This window comes from Chelonoidis abingdonii, chromosome 19 (genome assembly GCF_003597395.2).
Source record: "Chelonoidis abingdonii isolate Lonesome George chromosome 19, CheloAbing_2.0, whole genome shotgun sequence".
In the NCBI taxonomy this organism is placed as follows: domain Eukaryota; kingdom Metazoa; phylum Chordata; order Testudines; family Testudinidae; genus Chelonoidis; species Chelonoidis abingdonii.
In genome coordinates this window covers 7287300-7305276 of record NC_133787.1, presented here as the reverse complement: position 1 = coordinate 7305276, position 17977 = coordinate 7287300, and the positions used below count along the sequence as shown (strand labels likewise).

General features: G+C 46.1%; 1 protein-coding gene across 1 annotated transcript in view; it reads left to right on the top strand.

The window, feature by feature from the left end:
* The first annotated feature begins 3707 nt into the window (after nt 1-3707).
* The window catches only part of NLRC5 (NLR family CARD domain containing 5), an 83052-nt gene continuing 68782 nt past the window's right edge, over nt 3708-17977 (top strand). Inside the window, 5 exon segments of the mRNA XM_032774048.2 lie at nt 3708-3988; nt 7893-8069; nt 8662-8956; nt 11556-11621; nt 16113-16181. Of these exon segments, the coding sequence (XP_032629939.1) occupies nt 8064-8069; nt 8662-8956; nt 11556-11621; nt 16113-16181 (436 nt within the window). The 5' untranslated portion in view covers nt 3708-3988; nt 7893-8063.

Here is a 17977-nt window from a genome sequence, read left to right as displayed (position 1 = left end):
CACAGTGGGATGGACGGACTGGGTCAGAGTAGCTATGGAAGAGGCAGGATTTGTGCTTCCCTCTCCTGTGTCAGCCCGGTGCTGCAAGAAGAGCGGACTGACAATTTCCCCAGGAATATTTGTTTGCAAAACAGCTTTTTTGACTAAATGGAATTTTTTGCAGGAAAAAAAATCAAATTTTGTCTACACTGTTTGGGGCCAACTCCCCCCCCCGTCCCCCCTGGTCCGGTCCCATCCATTCCTGTGGCTCGGGAATATCCCCCTCCCGGTGCTCATACTACCCCCGCTCCGGTCCATCTTTGGTTTCCTAGTGCCAGCAGGTCTGCATGTCCTGCAGCTGAGTGGGGCTCCTGCTCCAAGTGGAGCTGGACCCTGAGAGAAACCGACTCTGAAGAGCAGCGTCTTCAAAGACAAGCAACCCTACTCTGCAAACCAGAAACCAACCCCACGATTTCCCGGCCACCGCCACCTGCAACCACCCCTTACCCCCTTCCGCCAGCTTTCGGAGAACCGGCCGGGCTGGGGGTTGCTTTCCAGGGGTCCCAGACCAAATGGCTCTCGTAGTTGGCACAGGTCTCCGCCGGAAGATTTGCCAGCCCCTTTGAGCTCTTGGCATTTACACCTACGGGAGTACTAGAATTCGGATTAAGGGTCTGGGCTGGCAGGAGACCGAGCAATGTGGAGCGCCACAAAACCCATGTGACCTGATCTGTGATTTGAACCACGCGTGGCCTCAGTCCGGTGCGTGCCCCGCTCCGGACACTGAGGTTCAGCCCCCGGTTGTCCCCCCGGCCCGGACTCCGGCCCGCCTGGGAGGACACCGCCCGGGTCCCGGGACAGCAGCGGCGGCGGCATCACATGGTTTCTCGGAAGCGGCACCCGCGATCGCATCCCTGGATGTATTTTCACTTTCGAAGAGGGCGGTGGCTCCGGGCGGCGCAGGGCTGGGGTGGCCGGCCCGGAGCGCGGGGGGCAGCGGCGCCATGAGCAAGGAGCGGGGAGCCCCGCGGTAGGGGCGCCCCACTGAGCTGGTGAGTGTCCTCCCCCCCCAGCCGGTGCTCGGGGCTGGGACCTGGGGTGACGGACTGTCCCGATGTTAGGGTCATTTTCTTATATAGGCTCCTATTACTCCCCCCACCCCCGTCCTGATTTTTCACATTTGCTGCCTGGTCGCCCTGTTGGGACCCCTTCTCCATAGTCCTGCAGGCATAGGCAATGCAACCAAAGGGGCACCTCACCCCCTGCCCTGCGCTGAGGCTAAACAGTGGGTGCAATACCCGCCACCAGTTCTCCGCCCCGGCTCTGTCTCTGGGGGGGCGGTTGACAGCCTGACCCCTCTGGGACAGAGGGTGCCTTCGAGGTGCCCGGCTCGCCAGCCCGCTGCTCGCTTCTCCACATCAGCACATGGAGGTGGGGTGGCACAGGGAGGAGGGGTGGGCTCCCCGCGGGTGGGGCATAAAATCTGCCCGCAGACTGATGCTGAAGAGCGATTCCTTGCGGGGTGGGGGGAGGCTCTTCTCTCCAGAATACAGCCTGGTTTTTGGGATTTCTGAGGTTGGATGTTCCTAGGGTAGGACAATGGGCGAGGGCCACTGTCACTGGATGCTTAGTCCATTCAGAGCCTTTCCTTGACACAGCTAGGTTAAAATAGTGCCAGGTTAATTTTCTGTTTCCTGAAAGTTTTAGTGGCTAAATTGGTGAGTGTTGCAGTGAGCAAAATACTCCTCAGTGTCCCTATTATTTTTTCCAGTGTCTCTTTCAAGCTCCCTCTTCCTAGATCTAACTGTATTTTAAATTTTAACATTTATCCTGACTGGTTAAAATTGAATGGTTGAAATAGTGAGATTTCAATTGATTTGAAACTGCTGTTGCTTATCAAGCTGGATAAGTTTTTACATCAAGCCCAGATGTCTTTCTAAAAGATTCAGCCACAAGTTACTGGGCTGAGTATTGTTCAGTTGCGTAGTAGAAAAGAATAAGTCCTTCCACTGGACGCATAATTAGGTGAAATTCTGTGCCCCGTGTTCTACGGGAGACCACGCTAAATGAGCAAAATAGCCCTTTCTTGCCTAAAAAACAGGTGTGCACGTACTTAATAAAATGGAACCTGATTAGCTTGCAAATCTGACTTTTTTCATCTCTTATGGCTCCATTTGCTCTATAAAAGGAGCATTTGCCAGTGTATTGATAATTCAGCGAGATTGGGGGTTTAGTGTTCCTGTCCCATGATTATAGAACCAGCTCCCTCTAGACAGTCCGAAAGGTAGACATTTTCCCCTTCAGATTTGTATTCATTTATTTGATTGTCAATATAGACGCATAAAGACAACTGTCCCCGACTCTGTGCAGCAAACTGAGGTAACACCAATAGCAGAGCCATAGCCTTCTTTTCTGCACAGAATCAGCCACTCAACAAATGTCAGAAAAAGACCCCAAAACTCAACTACCACCAACATTCAAACCCTGTGTCTGTCAGGTCTGCCCAGATAGGTGGGGTGTGCTTGAAAGGTCAGAAAAGAAGGGTGATTTCAGGTGGTGGGAGCGGGTGGGAAAATTTCTGTTGAAGTAGAGGGGCTCTCACAGCGACTGCTTTGCTTGCAATTCCATCTGGTACGAACAAGTGAGTGCCAGCTGTGTTCACACTACCCTGGGGCAGAGTCTGCATTGACCATCTGAGGGAATCCTCTCACTGTTTTCCCCGCCATGCCATCTCATCCTGCTCTGAGGAGGACTGGACAACACAGCCAGTGCTGTGTCTACACTACTGCTCCCAGTTTTTGCTAGCCCTGGAGAAGTTGCTCTGCTGCTAGCACAATGGTGAGAGATTTGCTTCCCAGATTCCTGTAGACAAGACACGGGGAAGCATTTCTTCCTGAAACACGAGGCTCAGCAGCTCTTGTCCTTTTAGCCCAGCTAATGAGCTTGTAGTTGTAGCTTCTGAGCCTAATTATTATCTGATTATGTTATTTAGTTTCCACCACGAGCTAATGTGGCCAAGTAGATAAAACACCAGTGTGGGGACCAAGAGACCTGGTTCTGTTCCCAGCACTGCCACTGGCCTGCTGGGTGACCTTAGGTAAGTCACTTCCCTGCTCCGTGTCTCAGTTTCCCCATTTGTAAAATACTGATAATGATACTGGCCTTTGAGATCTACTGGGGAAAAGTCCTAGGTATTATTAATGCATGTTGGGCTGGATCTTCATTTAGTATCAGTCAGCATAGCTTCATTGGATTTAATCAGCACCAGAGGGTCTGGCCTGCCATATCTGTGCTCCGGTGAAGAAAAAGTAATATCTAATCTCCTTTTAAACCCTTACCAAGCTGTTTGTCTGCAGTCATTCTATGGCTAGCTATTACAGAATAACCTCAGGACCCTCCTGTTGAAGCATGCAAGCCTCTTCGGATCCCTGGAACGTTTCACAAATTGCTCAAGTCTCGAAGGAGCTTGCCTAATCTTGTGCCGTATCCACAGCGAGAACCCTGAGCTTTTTAAACCTTCCCTTTACGTTCCTTGATGCTGTGTCCGTGCTTAGGAATTTTAGGGGGAAATTCCCATCAGTGTTTTTAGAGCCATGTGACGTTGAGGCTCACACCAGCATAACCTTCGTTATGGCTGAGCTGGGGTTAGCGCCAGTGGAGGCTGGCTGGCTGGCTCATTTCCTTGGGGGGAATTCTTTATGGAGGGATGTCGTTTTTACCTAGTCTCCCATCTGTATGTTTGGAATGAATTCCTATTGTTTTTAACACAGGAAAGGGCTGTTGCAAGGGGGAATTCCTTATTGGTTTTACTTTCAGTTTTAGTTAGGCCCTGTGCCTTACCAGAGCCGGTAAGGGGAGTGTGGAGGTGTACGTGTGAGGTAGTTTCAAGTAGTTACCGAGATGTGCAGAGATCAGAGCTAAAGAGAAGGACACAATTTTGGGACTCTTTATTTCGGAGTCCTCGTCTCTGTCCATTTCTGTGGTGGTTTGTGTTTCTTTCTCGCCCTCGGTAAGTACACGTTCTCCGGTGTCTGTCCAGCATTTAGGCTCATGGTGGTCAGCTTCACGTTTTGGTTTTATGTTTCATGCTGGGGGTGGTGAGCAGCATGCATGCTGGCTTTTTCCATGGATGTTTTGATCAGCTTGCTGCTCAAGCGTTACAAAGGCTGTGATAGAACCCAAAATGTTTCCATTTGGCTGTAAAGGTCTCTCTGCCCTGGTTTGGAGTCAGGATGTAGATCTTTGAACCACACTACCCATTGGGCTGGGTTGCGTTGTGCATTTATTTTAAGGATTAAAATGTCTTGTGTACTTTAAGCTGTATTCACACGTTGTTCCCTTATTCGTGTACTATATTTCTCCTATTTACAAGAGTTGACATTCTGGACCGATGGCCTTCGATTAGTACCTCTACCATGTTCCGTGGTATTATGGTCCAATCCTGCAAGCTCTTACTTGCATGAGTAGTCCTTACTTATGTGAGTAGTTCCTGTATAGCAAAGGTGATTAATTTTAGACTTATATTGTAAAATTAATTTAATTGCTCAGTGGTAGAAAATTCAAATCATTGTGTCCCAAAGATTGATAAGTAGAGCTGGCCAAAACTTAAAATTTCCGTTCCACGGGAATTCATTCCAAATTGGAGCGTAAATAAAAATATCAACGTTTCTTCAAAAATGAAATTTAAAAAAATCATTTGGGTCAATCAGAACATTGTCCTTGTTGATAGCATTCAAATATTTTGTTCTGATGTCTTTTAAAAGTGTGTGTTACATCATGATTTATAATGTAAAATAACTTCCATAATAGAAAGTAATTTTGAAATGAAACATCAAAATGTTCCATTCTGATAAGGTCAAAACATTTTTGATTCTTCGTTTCGAAGTTTTGTTGTTGTTGAAATTGACACTTTCCTGTGGAAAGGTTCTATTTAGACAAAAAGACATTGGCTGATGGAAAAAAATTCCATTGGAAAATTTTTGAAACACTCTATTACTAAGGACTATTGGAGAGGCTTAATAGGCTTATTTTTATTCGCTCTTTGGCCAGCATGTTTTCATGACACATTTGATGATTACCTGTCCTGTTCATTCCCTCTGGGGCACCTGGCACTGGCCACTGTTGGAAGACAGGATACAGGGCTAGATGGACTTTTGGTCTGACCCAGTGTTGCTGTTTTTATTTCAACACAAAACAAAAGTTCATTTCCAAGTTATACACCCTGAAAACTGGATTTAGAATGAGAATGCTGATAGACTCTTAACCACAGCAGTTCTGTGAATGCTGGCATAAGGGTGCATAGAAGAGAAGGACTGTTATTAAGAGTTTGCCAACTAAAGGATCCGAAGCAGTTCAGAAAGTTGCTGGAGTTTGGGAGGAATGAAAGAAAGAGTTCGGTACAGTTGGGAGGACAAATTAACCAATTAACTGGTGCATCGAGATGAATTGTGATGGCAGACCCCACTTGGCCTGGTGAAAAGACCTTCAGCGATCAGTCAATTTATCTTGAGATTCAAAGTGTTTACAAATAAATGAACGTTACCAATCAATCCTGTTCCCATCACTGTACTGGGAAGGGTGGTGGTGATTAGTTTTGTTCTAAGAGACATTGTGGTGAGGGTGGCAACAAAGGTGACCCATGCTTGCCGATGGGAGGGAGGGAGGTGGAGTGAGGGCAGCCGGCTTCAGCAGCATTACTGAGCGTGCTCAGTCCATGTGAGCATGCTCAGTACAAGCCAAGAAGCAAATCAGCAGTGGGGTGGGGGAGGCGGGCGCATCCCCTCTGGGGGGCAGTGTGCACTGGGGAAGCTTTGTGCCTCTCCGGCTTTAGCAGAGGAAATCTGTTGCCAGGCTATTTTTTTCTGGATTCCTGAGGATGGGGCTGCTTCCCGTCTCCCTATATTTTGGTGTTATGGAGTACGCCTTTAGTTATAGAGAGAGGGGAAGGGGGAGTGGTCCTTTCCCTGCGAGAGAAATTGGTCTGCACTCGTGAGCAATGCTCAGCCACCCAGGTGGCCCCGGAGGGGCAGCAAGGGTCTCTCTCAGGGTGCCCAGCCATCAGCCTTCTTTCACTTTTGAGTTTCTGGTTTGGGTTGTTCCCCCAGCTCCATGCCAAACCCTGGCCTTCGTCTGTGGCTTGCATGGTCACTGGAGGGCAAAAGGGGACATGCTGCTGGGCCTTAGGCTTCTTGGCTGGGGTCTAATGCAAACTCAGGAACAGGGGTGTAGCCAGGCAGTAAAATGGCCGGCTTGGAAGGTGGTTTCTGCAGAACAGCGCTCGCTCTGTCAGATTATTGTTACTGCAGTTGTTTTTCTGTTACAAAAGCACTTCTGATAGTGGGGGAAGAGGCTGTGGGACATGGGTACAACTGCCTGATACTGGCTAGGAGGCGAAGACTATTTGAGATCAAAAAAGAAAAAAACAACTCAGAGAAATGAATCCTGTCACCTGACTGTGTCTCACCCTATTGGTAGCTCATGGCAACCTAAAACTGACAGATGCTATTTTGCTGTTTTGATTCATTTCTACACATGAACACACGAACACACATGCTCAGTCAAATGCATCCATGCTGTAACTCCCTTGATTTCAGGGTCAGTTTGGCTTGTTTTGTTTTGTGTGCGAGGGAGTTAAGGTCTGTGTATTTTCACTTTCGTTTGACTCTAAACTACATCAGCAACTCTCATCTAGAGTTTAACACTCCTGACACTTGTACACCTCGAAACTCTGTATCAATGAGTTAATATTGACGCTTTGTCCTGCATTTCCACCTGTTGAGAGCAGAATCTGATTGTGCCAAAAAATGCACATCCTCTGTGAAATAGAGGCAATGTTGTAAGGCTGATCCCAAAGCCCCCTGAAGCTGATGGGTGTCTTTCCACTGATTTCAATGAGCTTTGGATCAGGCGCTTTGTCTATCCTATGATCTGCAAACTCACTCACTTCTTCTCCCATCATCTTTATGCTCCCAGAATTGCATAGAACCATTTTTACTTGCACAGAATGCACTCTCAGGCTGTTGCTGCAGGCGCAGCTCATTTATCCGGTCTCATCTCCTTAATTGGTAAGTGAAATGACCAATGATGAAAGTTGTTAGGTGAGTAGCCTAGGAGACCAATCCAAAGTATAGGTAGCACACCTGGGGAAGTCTCAGATACTGCAGAGATGGGGGCCAATAGTAAACCCTAAAATAGATTAAATAATCTTAGTGAAGGGTATCAGATTAACAGTACAAGTTTCCCCACTCTGAGCCACCATCAACGTGTTTCAGCCCTGGGCCTGGAGGGACGTTCTCACCCCCAATAGGGGATAGAAGGTAATTCAGTCTCCATGGCCTCTTCCTTTCTTAGCTTTCCTGCCAAAATAACCCGCACGAGTGCTATTTAGAGTCAGTTGTGGTGGGCTGGTAGTTTTACTAGAGCTTTGCAGTTCTGCAGCATCGCCCCTCCAAGGTTCTGAAAGCACCGTCCAGGCATGAACTAGGTCTCAGAACACCGAGGCTGCTGTTATCACATGTGGAAACTGCGGTACAAAAAGACAAGGTGTCTTGTGGAAGTTCACACAGTGGCAGGGCTGAAAATAGAATCCAGTTCTGCCCTCTTCTAATCTTGAGATAAAACTGCCTCACACACATTGACACGAAACCCGATGTGCAAGAAGCTTGACCGAGTCTACCAACTCATTTCTCACAGCCCAGTCATCACATGGCAAAACACTTTGGTCACCCCTCACAGGGGCAGGATTTGAACTGTTCACCTGGAGATGAAAGGCTCTGTAGCCCATTACCAGCCCCCTGCTGCTCTCCTAGACAGAACTGCTAAATCTGAAACACTTGTAATTGCATAAGGCATTTTGTATTTAGTCATGCGTATTTATATCCTGCTCTGTTAACAGTCTACTTCTTTCCCCGTAGGAGGCTGCACAGGACAAAACATCCACATACATGCACAAAACACGCGTCCGAGAACCGATGTCTATTGAAAGTGTGACGTCTACAGGGGTCGGTAATTCCACAGGAAATGGAGGAGAATCCACAGTTACATCTGAAAATGTAAAAGTCTAGAAAGAAGGTCACCGTCTCAAGATGCAGGTAGGAGATCTTCAGTTGGGTAAGGGAAAAGAGATTGTGAGAGTAGAACATGGACATGGTTTTGTGTCTCCAAATGGGCCAAGAACATGTTACAATTCCCACAGAAGTCCATGGCGCAAGACTAAAAGTGGCTGCATCAGTCCCCTAAATAGTAAAATATAACCCCACTCTTGGAGCCCAAAGCCTCCCAGCCGCTCTGTTGTTATGACAATGTGTGAACTATGGACCAACTTGCCATATCAGTGAAGTTATTGATGATGAAGTTGTACACAACTCTGCTTCTGTTATTTATTTCTAGCGCAGTAGCCCCCGAGCCCCCAAAAACGAGGATTGGCTTGCCTTGTGCTAGGCATTGTACAAACCCACACTCCAAAAACAGTCCCTGCCCCAAAGAGCTCCTAGTCTAGGATTCTGACAATAATACAACAGATAAATGGTGGGGAGATGGACGGACAAGGGAACAATAGATATGGGGTTTTGTATAAGCAGCCTAACCAAACACCAGGCAGGAGTGATTTGTAAGTGTTAGGGCAAAGGCAGGTTTCCATTGTTCCCAACTCCATTACTAACCTATCCGGTTTCTTCCCTCCAGCCCCAGATGGAGGATATGGATCTCCAGAGGGCCATAGCAAATGCTCAGCCACAGCTGGTGGAGTCCCTGAGTCATGCCCCTGAGTGGCTGCTTATGAAAGCGAAATGTTTCCTCCCTCACATGGACCTCAGTCACGTGGATGGGATCACTGACTGCAAAGAAAAGGTCTTGTGGCTCCTTGACATACTTGAGAATGCAGGACCGATCATTTGGAAGCAGTTTATCCAGTGCGTCTGCATGGAATGCACCCTCCCCATGGACCTGGAGATACAGCTCATGAGTGCCTCAGGAGAAGGTAAAGGAGAAAGAACTGGGGGGTTGATCAGCTGCAATTCACACTGAAACAGTTTCCACTGGCATCTTCCCAAACAAGAAGCCAGAACCTTGATCCCTAGCATCACCACTCTTAGGTCTTGGCTTCGACAGAGCAATGGCAGGAGTGAATTCTGCATTACGGGAGTGGATGTTTTAAGATGGAAATACAGTAAATGGATCATTTTGGACTGTGTCCACTTTGCTCATTCTGGTCCTGATCCTGCAAGATACTGAGCACTCTCAATGCCAGTTGACCTAACTGGGAGTTGAGGGTGTGCAATGCCTTCCAGGATCAGGGCCTGTCTCTGGATGATCAGAACATCCAGTTCCCAAATTAGAAATGTCCTTAGAGGCAAAATCTCTTTGGAAGAACTCAGGGCATTGAGTAGTCCAAGCTGGAACTGTGGTATGAAAATGTATTCTGCCCCATAATGATCTTGAGAGCTTTGATGAGAGGACAAAGAGTGATCATGATACAGTATATACATCTGTCATTTTATTTTACATGCATAATTATATTAATATTGTTTAAATCATTATAATTGAATGTCCCACCTGCTGGAACAATTTATCCCACAATCTTTATGACTTTATAGCCCTCCAAAAGTTGTGAGGTGATTTTCTCCCTTTGAAAACATCAGAAGAAATTTCTTCCCAATCTGATCCATACAGCAAAATATGGGAGATACTCCACGTAAGCTGCCATCATTGACAACGAATTACACCACACAGAGCGTTATAGACACCAAACTCTTATTTAATACTTCCTGACACATTTGGTGTAATCTTGAGCCCCATTGACTTCAGTAGATCTAGGATTTCACTGAGCGGATCTTCTCTATTTAGCTGTTGGATATCCTCAGCCCTCAGTTTCCTGCATAGCAGGAGGTTATGCAAATAACTGACTGCTCATCTAAGCAGAAAGATGATGCAAGCAGTCTTGTTATTGCACATTAACCCTGTCTGCCTCCATGAATAGTCAAGTGCTCCAGGAGCAACCCGCCAAGAAAAGGAAAGGGGAACAAAGTTAAATCTGGCTACAAGCTAAAAATAAGAATTGACTTGTACTTTCTTCCAGAGTTCAAGCTAAAGCAAGTTTTAGCGTCAGAATTCAGTGTTGTTTTTTTAAAGTTTCCTAGATTGTAAAATCTCTAGATCAAGAGTTGTGGTTTCATGTGTTTATTTCACATAGGGTGGCCAGAGGTCCTGATTTTATAGGGACAGTCCCGATATTCAGGGGTCTGTCTTATATAGGCACCTATTACCTGCCATCCCCTCTCCCGATTTTTCACACTTGCTCTCTGGTCACCCTAATTTCACAGTGCCTAATACAATTATCTTGATGGATGCCTCTGAGTGCTACTGTAATACAAATATTAAGTAATCATTTAAAATGGTCATTGTTCATGGTTTTTGGTACCAGCCAAGTACAACGGAGAGATCTTCTGTATGCATCTCCCTGCTTTCAGCTGGGCCCTGGAAATGGAAATACCAAAATACTGTACTGATCTCATTGTACTTTCAGCTTAAGCAAAATAGCAAATGCTGGAAATGAGTCTGTTCTTGTGAGTCTAATGCTTTTTAGACCAAAGATTCTCTGATAAATGCTGAGCTTTATCCAGACCAAAGCTCTAGACCTTTGGAGGTTCATTCATCACTAGTGATACAGTGATCACCATTTACCCTGAACTGGGTCTGTGATTCTGCAGAAGTTTCCCCAGCTCCAATCTGTGCCACAGAACTTTGCTCCAAAGTCTTTTTCATTTCAAAAGAAAAATGTTCTGGTTATGAAGCGAAATGTTCAAACGGAAGCCGTACAAACCAGTGTAGTGATGTCTGTCTGAATCTGCAGGCAGGCAGCCTAAAGCAACGGCTGTGAAATAAAACACCTGTTTATTTCTTTGGGGTATACTCTGTCACCTAATAAGTTCTATATTGTTAACTATTTAGCTGCTGATAGCTTAGCATTTGTGCTCATCTCACAAGCCAAAAACATTTCCCACACATTCCTGGATAACGAAAACCTGAACTATTCTTCACCAGCTGCTAAAACCTCTGCCCTTTCCTTGACAACTATGATGCATGAATTTATCATCAATACAAAAATCCATGGCAAACTGAAACTTTAGCATCAGCCTGACATCTCCAGGCTGCCCCACTGGAATGGTGCTGAAACCAGGTGTTCCATGAGTAACCAGGTTACCTGACGGATGAGCGGGTGGGTGAAATTTAGGCTGAGGCAGGTCCAGCACTGCAAATATTGTGAGTCCCATCATAAGCCAGAGCAAACTGCATGGTGTAAAAGTTGAAGCTTCACAGCTCTCTGGGAACAAAAGATTAACTGAGAGTCAGGGCACATCTGAGGTAGGACACGGTGCCCCGTGCCTGTTTGCAATTCAGCAGATTGTCAGACACTGCACCGGGGTTTCCTTTGCAGCATTGTGTGTGTGTTTGCATGTCGCATACCTTTGGTTTTGTCAAGCTGGTAATGCCGCAGACAGGTGAGCCTAACTCATTTGGAGCACGTTAGAGGGAGGCACTGGCAATATCCTAATTTTATTTTAAATTAATAATTGTAGGTAATTTAAACCAGAAACAAGAAGGCTTTTCAGAAGCAAGTACTCAGTCTCCTTCTCCACCTGCAGGTAAGCCCGGTGTCTGTGGCATGAATACAAGGGAATAACATTCTAGGAGCTTCCCAGCCCTCTGCGAGGTAGCCGTGTTTGGGGGTATGGTTGCCAATTTTGGCAGGATGTATTCCTGGAGATTTCATCACATGACATAATCTTTAATTCCTGGAGACTCCAGGACAACCCTGGAGGGTTGGCAACCGTACTTGGGGGCGGAGCCAAAGACCAGGACATTGCAGTAATCTGAACCACCATAGAGTAGGCCACAAACTGAGCCCAGATGGAAACATCCCATGAGGGAACCCACTTGTACCGTGTTCTCTTATTCTCTACCAGTCTCAGGTATTTGCCAAGGTTTTGATTTCCCTCTGCATGTTTCAGAAAAGCCCAATAAGCCCTGAATTCGCCAACGGTCTACTGATTTGTTCTTCCAGTCTAGAGAAGCTCCTAGCCCCAGGGCATTATAACATGACCCCCTCTGGCTAATTCACTGCATTTGAATGACTGGCCTCATGGCGGGTTGGTTTGAGGAAATGCATTTGGTTGTATGTTGACTTAGTGATGCTTAGTGCCTGGTTTCCTGGCTATGGATTGTGGTCCAAAGGTCAGTCCAAGGCCTTTAATCCAACATACCAGGAAAGGCTCAGACTCCTCCACGCACCCCGGTTGCACATGACCGCACCATGCGGTTTGTGGAAGTCATTTAATGACCAGCAATGTGCCAAGCTTTGTGTTACTATTGGATGGGTGTTACACCGCTGAAGAAACTCAGTCTCTCATTTGAACAGTGTCTGGTTTCTAAACTCAAACCACCGGCACATCTCCCCACCCAGCCGCATGAAGGGAATTGCAGCAGGCGGAGAAAGGCTGTGGTGAGTATTGCTGCAGCACTATCACTTCCTGAGCTGGGAGGCAATTGTTCCACAGGCGGGCATCAGTAGAAGAAGCCTGCTGGATGTGGGTTAGCTTTCATCTAGAAAGCTCTAACCTTACTGCTGCATCTGCCCCAAAGATGCACACAAGTAGAAATAAAAATGCTGAAATGAACCCTTTGTATTCTGTGCTCTGCAGCTTGAAGAAATCTGCAGACATAGAGCTGAATTTTTGAAACCTAGGATGCCAATGAGTGTCTGAGAACAGTGCGAGCTGATTGCTGTGCAGAGCTCTGCGCTTGGCCAGGGGCGGGCAGGCTAAAAGTCTGTGGCCAAGTGTGATTTTCATGTGTGATTTTGCATGGTAGAGAAATAGTTGATCAGAAGTCCGTCGAGCTCTGTATTTTGCCTAGGAAGTTCCCATTCGTGTTGTTAAGTGCTGAGGAGAGTTGTTAGGGATGCTAATTTGTTACGGCTGCTCAGTGCTGCTGTTCTCGGCGCTCCGATGCCAGCTGCACTAGCAGTTAATGCTGCTTACCCCTTCAGGAGACCTCGGTGTTATCTGGAAAGAAAGACCACAGACACGGTTTGGTGGCAGAGGCACTTGGCCAGGTTTATTGTCGACAAAGCGCAGTCCTAGTGCCCTGGCTCCATGGTTATGTGTGCACACACACACGTATGCCCACGACAATGGTACGAGGCAAATCAGCACACCAGGATGCTGTCCCCTAGGCTGGACAGTGATGCTCCCCCCCAGGACTTCTCCTTTTATACATGCATACAAACAAGTTACCAATTACACTCCAGATGTTAGTTACCACCTTTGTACCTGCTAGTTAGAACATCCTCATCTGTTATCCTGTCATCCCCTCCTGATCTTATGTGTTCTTGAGAATGTGTTTACACAGTTACATGAGAGATCTGTGTGCTTTTGTACAATCCTGGCCAGTCAGGAATGTGCTTGCTTTGTACGCTGACACCGGGCGCATTGCTGTTCCGCCAGAGCCAGGCCTACTCCAGTTCAGAGCCTTTGGTTCAGATGGTGACTTATGCTAAGAGCGCCAGCCAGGCATACGTGGGTCTGTGACTTTAGAGATTAGCTAAGGTTTGGTCTATATTTAAAAGTTAGGTTGACACAGCTACACTGGATGTGTGTGAAAAAACCCACACCGTTGAGCAGCACAGTTTTGCCGATCTATTCCCCAGTATAGATGCAGCTACCCTGGGGAAGCTGTGTTCCTACACTGATGGGAAAAACCCTTCCATCAACACAGGCTGCATCTACAGTGTGGACTACACTATATTACCCAGTTATGCGGGTAGAGTTGCTGTAGTGTAGACATACCCTAAGGACTGGAAAATTAGGTCAACCCAGCTATGTAGCTCAGGGGTATGAACAATTCACACGGAAGTTTTCTGTCCACTTAGCTACCACCTCTTGGAGAGGTGGGTTTACTACAGCAACCTACGAGCTCCTGCACCTGTGCCGTTGCAGTGTTTCTAATGTAGACATAGCCTGAGATTCAAATTCATAGGAACATGTAGCTCCTGCAGGGTGCCAGGCATGTGTGGCTCTGAGTCACTGTTGCCAGTGGCCCTGATAGCCTGTAATTTGTGCATGTGCAACACACACCCCCGTTTTGCACTTGAGGGTTTATGCAGAGACCTAGATAGTCATGCAATGCTTGTATCCCCAGAACTGTGCATGCATGTGGGATTGGCACTTGCACAAAGTCGACCCGCATTTGTGTGTGTACAAACATGACTGCAAATTGGGACCGATATGCCTAAATTACAGTGTGGTTATGGAAATGTTAAGGACACTGTGGGCTGTTTTCTGTGGTACAGTGTGCAGCTGTAATCTGTGGCACAATGTGCAGCTTTTGGATCTATTATCTCAGTCTTGAATCTGCAAGAATCGCTCTCTTTATATATTCAAAACCACATCCTATCCAACCCACCTCTCACTACTTCCTTGTATAACGTACAGTTGAGAGGATTTTTACCAGACTACCCTCCCTATATCTCTGCATCCACTTCTTTCTCTTCTCTGTATACCCACAAAACCTCAATATGGCAAAGTCCTGGCCCTTTAAAATTTCATCTTCCCAGTTCAGATCTGTTTAGATTGTAAGCTCTTGGGGGCAGGGACTGCCTCTTACTGTATATGTGTGCACCATCTTGCACCATGGGGGAGCCTGATCCCAACTGGGGCTCCTATAATATAAATAACTAATAGCAATGAGTGATATACTTTAACGGTAATGTTAGGAGCTATGTGAAACCTTGTTGTGGAGTGAGTTAAAACCTCACTGAGCTCGATAGGTGTGGACATAGCTTTCAATTAACATAACTGTAAGGGTAAACCCCACCCTAAACCATCAGGAGTATGTGAACCCACCGAGGAGCTTTTGCTGAGTATTGTTTTGAGTAGGCATGTGCAGGGAGGGAAGGCAGAACACAGAGAAACTGAAAACAGACAAAAATTGTAAGAGAGAGACAGACAGCTGGAAGGATCAGCTGAAAGTGCAGAGTCTGACCCTGGAGGAAATCTACGGAAAGGCTTTTGGGTCAGGGTGGAGATTGAGAGAAAGCTGTAACCATGTTCCATTGTAACAGGCCAGATTCCATAAACTCTGCTACCCAGTTCTGTCAGGGGCTGGGGAATTGTGCACACAGATCACAAGAGGCTAGGCGACATCCCCAGGTTGGCGGTTGGGGGGAGACTCATTCTGCCTGATTTCAAACACCCATGAATGTCATTGATTGGGAAGTTTGGCTCTTTTTTTAAAAGCCTCTTTCCTAAGCAAGAGAGAAACGTAATGAAGACTGAGCCAGACTTCCCAACCAGATGCTGGCTGTTATTTTCACTCTAGCTGGCAATGATATAACGACATCCAATGACTGGAAATTGAAGCTAGATAAATTCAGACAATCAATAAGGAACAATGAGGACTACTAACCATCGCAACAGTTGGATTCTTGATCATGGCAATTTTGAAATCAAGATTGGATGTTTTTCTAAAACACTTGTTGTAGTGCAAAATCAGGGAAGTTCCTACTTCCTTCTGTACAGGGGGCCAGACTAGATGATCTCAATGGATCCTTCTGGCCTTGGAATCTAGGAATGTATGTTGGTAGACTCAGTGCACTTTGCAACAGTCCCTCAGAGAACGGTCTGGTTAATGCGTTGGTGATCAATATGTCTTAGCACCATGCTTCTTAATAAATGGTGAAAGGATCCATCGAAAACATCTGATAAGCATTTTCTAATTCCGAACACTTTTTTTTTTAATAAATACCCTTTTAATTTAAAGTGTTGCCAGTGAAGATACTCAAAGCCATGAACAGCCTCTAATGTTACACTGACATTTTTATGCATCCAGTCAACTATGGGATCAAAGTGACAGAATTTACACCCTCTCCCTGCTACATGAAGCACAAATGAATGTTACCCCCACAAATCAGGTGATGCTGACATTCTGTTATCTGTCCCCATATATGACTGCACTGCACACATGCTTTTCCCTAGCAGTTGCAGGGTTTTGATTGGCTGTTGTGGACGGGATGCTATACCATGTGATCTCAAGCTCACAATGCTGCATTAATATATTTGCTGCTTTTCAACTTTCAGGACCTGTAAGACGTCGTCATGGAAGCAATTCTCATCCCAATGGTAAAAAGCCTAAACAGCAACAATTAGGTATGTGGATTTCTCAAACGATGCATGAGCGTGTTCATCTGTGGGGAAATGCCAAGTTATTGACTTTGTATGTGTCGTATACAGTATCGACCCAAGTGCCCATTCTTTTTCTTGTGTGCCAGTAGATAAATCAAAAGCACAAAGAAATCATCCTGCCTCATTATGAGAAGCCTGTGTTGAGAAGCTGCATTATCTCATGTGCAACGGAGACAAAGACAATGGGTGTTAGCAAAAAACTGGCTCAGAGGTGCAATAAAAACCCCTCTAGAAAAAGATGGATTAAAATAATCTAGAATAAAAACCTTTGAAAGAATTACATGCCCAGAAGGTCTTTCACAATTTGTTATTCATGAAAGATTTTTTTTTTTTTTGGAATGGGGAACCAGTTCCGGAAACATGCAATTTTATTACAAAACTCCAATAAGCCTCCAGAGCTGGTTTTGCACATTTGAAAATGCACTTGTATGATTTCAAAACCCAGAGAAACTGAGGAAGAATTTAATTTCCACAAACTGGAGGTGAGACAGAATAACACCAACATTGGCCGTATGGCCTGAGCCAACACCCACAAAATATGAATGGCAAAATTATAGATGACTTACATTGGTGCACAATACGAAGCAACAGAGGGGTTGGAGAGAGCAAGGTTGTAGGGAGCTAGCTAGCATTTCCAGTAGGTACTAGTGTGTTCTCAGAGGGGGCATGTCTCAGGAGGTCAGGAACAAGGCCTTGGTCCCACCACATTGTGAATTCAGAGAGTTGTTTGGAAACTGAAATGGGTGCAAAGCAAAATGTTTGACAGCTCTCAGCTTGGAGGGGTCTGGACTCTGATCCCAGCTCAGGATCCAAATTCATGGCTATAATGAAAGACTGTATCATAATGCACATGCACAAGGTGAGTATGAGTTAAGGTTGCACAGGCAACCCTAATTCTGGCATTGCCAAACTTTTGGGTGCTTGATTTTGCAACCTGCACATTCTTTTAACTTAGTTTTTTTAAAATATAATTTCTAGGGTTTTTAAAAAACTTAATAATAATAAAAAAAATAAAACCCAGCAAAATTATATCACATGGAACCATATTGATTCTCTATTTGAGTCAGCAGCCTGGCTCGGATTTTTAGATCCATAGCACAGTCCTCTACTGCTCAAACTAATGGAATAGCTGGTAGCAGCAGAAGGCTGTTATCTTTTACGTGGCCCTGCCCCTAGAGGGGAGTGGGGACACACATTTTACCTGTATGTTTCACGCCTATTTGCTAGACAGCAAGGTAGTGTTGAGACTCAGGACTCATGGATTCAATTCCAAGTTCTGGAGGCAAGTAAGCTCTAGTTATGGACTCTTCTGTCCCCCCACCCAATTTCTCCCTGTCTCCTTCTGCTCCCTCTCCAGCCCCTCCCCTCCCACAACCTGGTTATCAACACCCTAGCTCCTGCCCCCAACTCCTTCCTCTGCCCCCCTGCTCTTGCACCTGTTTTGTCCCACCCCTGCAGCTATCCTGATCCCTCCACAGCTCTGATTCCTACCTCATCTTCTGCCCTTCTTTACTCCTGCCTCTTTCCTCCTCTTCTGGCTCTAGCTCATATCCTTCCCCCACCCCTATTCCTCACCTCTCTGCATTTGAGCCAGTTGTGTCTTCCTTCTCCTCCATGCTACCTGGGCATGAGCAAGGGTGGCTCTGAGAACACAGGAGAGGCAGAGTCTCTCTGCTCTCAATTCCAGTGCCTGGCACTACATCAGCTGCCAGGAGGAGCAATGTCAAGGGAAGTCCCTTGCAGCCTTGGCTGGAGTGTGC